This window comes from Histoplasma capsulatum, genomic scaffold (genome assembly GCF_000149585.1).
Source record: "Histoplasma capsulatum NAm1 scaffold_3 genomic scaffold, whole genome shotgun sequence".
Lineage (NCBI taxonomy): Eukaryota > Fungi > Ascomycota > Eurotiomycetes > Onygenales > Ajellomycetaceae > Histoplasma > Histoplasma mississippiense.
Genome location: NW_001813980.1, coordinates 2321982 through 2327490, shown reverse-complemented (window position 1 = coordinate 2327490; position 5509 = coordinate 2321982). Strand labels below are relative to the sequence as shown.

Here is a 5509-nt window from a genome sequence, read left to right as displayed (position 1 = left end):
GTTACTGAAAAGTAGCAAAGGATTCTTCTCACTAGAGTAATCCACTGAGGTGCTTGATTCATGGACCTTCTTTGAAATGAATGCTGATTACACAAAGTCAGTCTGTAAAATGATTTGATCTCTATATTAGATTAAGCAATCGCTCTGATAGAATTCACATGAACTGGCAATGTACTGCATTCACTTCACGGCATCCCACAATTTAATGAGAGATTCAAAGATTGTCTCTCATGATTAAAACTCTCCATCCGACCTCAGATGTAATTACTCCTTTTATAAGAGAACATTATGAACGGTGCTTCGGGGGTGCAAATGATATATCCAGCGGAAACACGGTTTGACAACGATACGATACGATAAATGGACGTATTGCATCAAGTTCCGTTGCCTGGCTATATATTATGATAAGACATTCTCACACCTGAAACATCAACATTCACCCTCAGAGTCTTTGCCGATTGAATCCTCCAGCCCATATTTGTCCTCCAGAGGCAGCGCAAGTGAGCGGAGCAAGAGGCCCCAGTACCCTACGCGTATACCAGTTCCAGTGAGTGGATTTACCATTGCAGGCTTGAAACAGAAAATTCCTGCACACATATCTAGGACATGGCTTTCCCCATCCCTTCCGCAACCTTTAGAACCTAGTATACACTAGAGCTTGGCTTGCCGGGACATACTTCTTTCCTTCCACGTCCGCAGAGACGTGAACGAGGTTAGTACAGTACGTTCAAGAATGACTCTGCCTCTGCCCTGCGTCTCAAGGAAACGCGATTGAGAAGGATTGAGTTCCCCAAAGAAATGAGTAGGGGTTCAAGACAGGCGCGAAAAAGCTTAGATGAGGCACAAGTGACGAGCGTACCAAAGAAGCAAAGTTAATTCAGTTCAAGGGAGAATTGTCAAGGAATGTCCAGACTTGATAGTGGACAGTGAATCCATCTGACCATTTGGGAATTTAATTTATTTAGTTAAATTATCAGGGTCCGTGTTGTATTGCGACTTCTCTCAAATATACGGAGTACTGTAACTTAACTCCCCAGCATCACGCCGCAAGTTAAGTCGTTGCCACTTTTTAAGTATCTAGATTCTATTCTGTAGATGGGTTAGAGTTATTAAGGTTAGTTACGATCTGAGAAAAATAAACAAAAAACACTTGATCATGATGGACGACGACTAGTGCGGTTAATTTTTAGTAGGGGTGTGGGGACTCAAACTTTTCCAAGGTTGCCAAGAGAAATCCGATCGGTGGTTCTCTGTTCAAGAAATCTTGGAGCCCAACCGATCGCCCCATCTAAAATGCAATCCCGCCAACCAACGATTGAACGACCGTGGAAAATGACTAATAATTGTATTTTTTTTCCTAATCCCCTCACCTGGGCACAATTGGTTGGTGGTTGAACATTTGCACCACGATGAACTTTTTTAGCACCACGCTCAACTGTGTCCCACTCTAGAAAAATTATTTCCTCCCAAATAAAAAGCAAAGAGGAGAAAAGAATAAGAAAAAGGAAAAGGAAAAAAAATGCAAGAATGAGCCACACGTCGATATCAGCAAATCAAATTTCTAGAGAATTCTAAAATCAATCCTAAACAAATACAAAAAGAAAAAGAAAAAAAAAAAAAAAAGGAGAAACAGGACGGTTGAACTAACGACCTACCATGTAAAGTTGAGACAGGGGTCGATTTTTGCTGGAAGATTAACATATTACTAATATTGCCCTGCATATATGTTCAAATTTCTGAACTTGAGACAAATCATTCTTAGAATATTGTTCATCCGCGTAAATTGATTGTTTTGGTTAGAGCACTAAATATCTAGTGTGCCACTAACGCAATTACTAGAGCAGAGCTGCAAACACAGAACAAAAAGCATCCATGACCAGCAGCAGCCCAGTTGCCTTTCCGGAAAGTGCCAGACTTGCCAGTTGGCACCGGCCGTTGGTGATATAACTGCTGAAATGGCATTATCGGGTTAATTGGGCATCAAGGATTCAATTCGATGAAAGGGTTTCAATCAAAACAAAGAGTGAGCCGATGGCGACGATAATCTCCACGTTGGCCTGAAGAAATTCTTTTTGATTTTGCCAGACTGGTGAACAAAACAACAAGAAAATATAACGCTTGAAGACAAGACGGTCCCACATCAGGCTCCTGGGCTGTACGGGTCTGTACGGTGTAAACAATTATCTCGAAATGGTAACGGTTCCTGGACCTTGGAACTGTATCAAATGCCCCTCATTGGTTCGATTTCTTGGTAATCGGGAATGGAAAGGTGAGGTTACGTTTTGAGTTTTGCGCAGTTCCTCGATCTGGATGGGTCAGGCACTGCCGCACTGGAAGGAGTGTCCAGCCAGCTGATTGGGCGCCAGGCAAGCGCCCGAATGGCACAAACTCAGGAACAGGAATGGCGTGAAAGAAATGAAACAGAAAAATATGAGATGGTTGTCACACTCTTGTTGAAAAAGAAAAAAACCATTACCATTACGCAGTATTTTTGTCGGTTTCAAACATCACTGTATGGAGCACTCCGTACAGATTATTGTAGATAGGTATTTGTTGCAGAAACCACCCGACAGCTGGTCAATACAGAGTACTGTGCAACCCACTAAGTGGAAAGAAATACATGGCCATGCACATATCAAATGCTTCACAACTCACATGTTCGCAAACAGTACTCCGTACCTAGGTACAGATCTGTACTCAGCATACTCCCAACCACCTGACTTCACCCAAACAATCATTGGCGACCGCTGGTTGGCAAGCGGGCCGCTGAGATTGCGCCCCACACGATGGCGGGGATCTCTGCCCTCATTGGCTAGCATTCCTGGCTCCTGTCCCGCGGAAGAGGGCAATATCAGATTGCGCCGTATGGGGGCGCCCGGTCTAGGCCCGTCCGGGGTGTACGCAGCGTACGGGCATCGTATGGACTGTTTGATGTACTATGTGTAGTGCGTATTGTACGATCCAGTTGCCGACTGTCACGAGAATTACGTGACCAACGGGGTACCAGCACCGTATTGTGGCTGCCCCGTCTCTCGCTTACTGCGTACGGCCTTCTTCCCATTCTCATCACGTCGCTGAGTCCTCCCCTTCACCTCTTCACCTTTTCATCATCGCTCGCTCTTCCGTCGCCCGTCGTTCTCTACCCACGCCGTCTCTCGCTTCGTCTTTTTCTTTCCCTCGCACTTGGAGGACCCTGTCGTCTTCCTCTCACACTCCTTTCGGAAAGTCAAAATCCAACAACTTCTGTGTTCTGCTCTGCTTCTCGCCAGCACCCTCACAGTGTCTCTGTTCACTCCTTGCCAATCCATCCGACGCGCATATCAATCGACTGCGTAGGCCTTGACGTATCGAAGCCGTCATTAACTCCTGCATGTACAAAGAACTTAACCCTGACGTTCTTATTACCTGTTGATATTTGACTTGTTCCAATGTATGTTGCCTCGCCCCTTTTCACCATGCCAATTCGCAGACCAAGGCTCATCGTTCATCCACATCTTTGCCGCTGTGCACATTTGCAAATGAACTCCGTCTCTGATGATTCTCTCTTCCTTTGTTCTCTCTTCCTTTGTGCTCTTCTTCCGGTAGTTGACGCTAACAATGGATATTTTGAATAGACCATCTTGGCCTTTGCCACCTAACTGCATATATCTGTTGTCTCTGACAGAAAACAAGGGGTCTCCGAGAGACCTCGTGCCAATCCTTACTTTCAACCTGTGCGACTTGACGTCGTTTGAATCGAGAAGTCTCCAGCTATGAAGCTTGCCATCTCCGTTGTTTTGACCGTCGCTGCAGCCGGCTCCCTAGCCGCTGCACAATCCCACAGACACAATCACCATCGCCATAAGCATGTGAAGCGCTCACCAGATCCGACTGACGTGGTTGTCGTTCCTGGGCCAACTGTCTATGCCTACGAGTTCGAGGGTGAGCTCATCAGCAAGAGCCAAGCTTGCGATGGAATCCAGGAAGGGGCCCTTCAGTGGGCCGATCCTGATAACGCAAAAAATGCTTGCGATCCGCAACCTTCAGTGACCCCACCCAAGGCCGCTGAATTCTACGAGAAGCCTACGACAACTCATCCTGCTCCGTCCGCGAGTTCTGATCCTCCCAAGGACCAGGCTCCCAATCTTGACTTGCCAGAGGTCAAACTTCCGCTTCCCATCCCTAAAGAGCCATCACCGCCCCTAGGCGGCGCTGGAGTCGACCAAGACTTCCCCGACGGACAGATTGCCTGCTCTAACTTCCCCTCCGAATATGGCGCCATCTCTCTCGACTGGCTCGGCCTTGGTGGATGGAGTGGTATTCAGTACGTCACTGTTCAGGGCTCGTCAGTTACCGACATTCGCACCGGTATCCATGGCGACAAGTGTGAGGACGGAGCCATGTGTTCTTATGCTTGCGGACCTGGTTACCAAAAATCCCAGTGGCCTTCCACTCAAGGTGCTACTGGCCAGTCCGTAGGTGGCTTGAAATGTTCCGGCGGAAAGCTCTACCTCACGAACCCAGGCCTTTCCAAGAAGCTCTGTATGAAGGGTGTTGGTGGTGTCCAGGTGAAGAATACCATGAGTCAAGTCGTCGCCGTCTGTCGTACCGATTATCCTGGTGAGTTTTGAGCTTTCCCCTCCTTTTTCTCTCACTGGCACATGAAGAAGGAAGAACTTTGTTCTAACAATCCGTCCCAGGCACGGAATCTGAAACCGTCCCCCTCTCCGTTGGTGGAGGTTCCATCACGGAGCTGACATGCCCTGATTCTGGGAACTACTATACCTGGCAAGGCAAGGGCACTTCCGCTCAGTACTACGTCAACCCCAAGGGTGTCACGATTCAAGAGGGCTGCCAGTGGGGAGACGGAAGCCGCCCAATCGGTAACTTCGCCCCCATCAACTTGGGTGTCGGCAGGAGTGACGGAACCATATTTTTGTCCATTTTCCAGAACGCGCCAACAACCAACGCGAAGCTTGATTTCAGCATCAAGATCGAGGGTAGCAATTTGAGCGGGGCGTGCAGCTATAAAAATGGCATGTTCTATGACGCAACAGGATCCAATCCGAATGGATGTACCGTAAGTTATAACCCCCTATTTTTTGGGGCACATTTGAGTTTTGTTCACGTGACATAAGCCTTCATTTTCCAAAGCTAACCATGTATTTGTTTTTCCAGGTTGGGGTTACGGGCGGCACAGCAACCTATGTGTTCAGTGATTAAGTTTATTTTTCTTGCTTTCATTCCCATCTTTATGGTTCAGGAAAGCCGAAAAAGCTCATCTGTGATGAGGGGAGGGAGATTGAATAAAACCAACAAACAATCTATCGGAATTATATCCGAGGCCACTTCTATCAATCTATATTTTTCCCCATTCTTCTATTTCTCCTTTTTTAAAACTTTCTCGAAGTGCCTCACTCTTCTCCCCTCAATTCCTGCCTCCTTTCTCCCGTTCTTCTAGGGATGGTATGAAGGGCGGTGTGGTGTCATGCTGAAACCTAGTCAGCAACACCCTCCTGCTTCTCAAGAA

The 5509-nt window shown here is 47.0% G+C and overlaps 1 protein-coding gene across 1 annotated transcript; it reads left to right on the top strand.

Moving 5' to 3' along the window:
- Window positions 1-3752: 3752 nt before the first annotated feature.
- Window positions 3753-5202, top strand: HCAG_03843 (conserved hypothetical protein; the record flags this gene model as incomplete). Its single annotated transcript, XM_001541695.1, has 3 exons — window positions 3753-4599; window positions 4680-5059; window positions 5158-5202. The coding sequence occupies 3 exons, from the start codon at window positions 3753-3755 to the stop codon at window positions 5200-5202; spliced, it is 1272 nt and encodes a 423-aa protein (XP_001541745.1).
- Window positions 5203-5509: the final 307 nt, after the last annotated feature.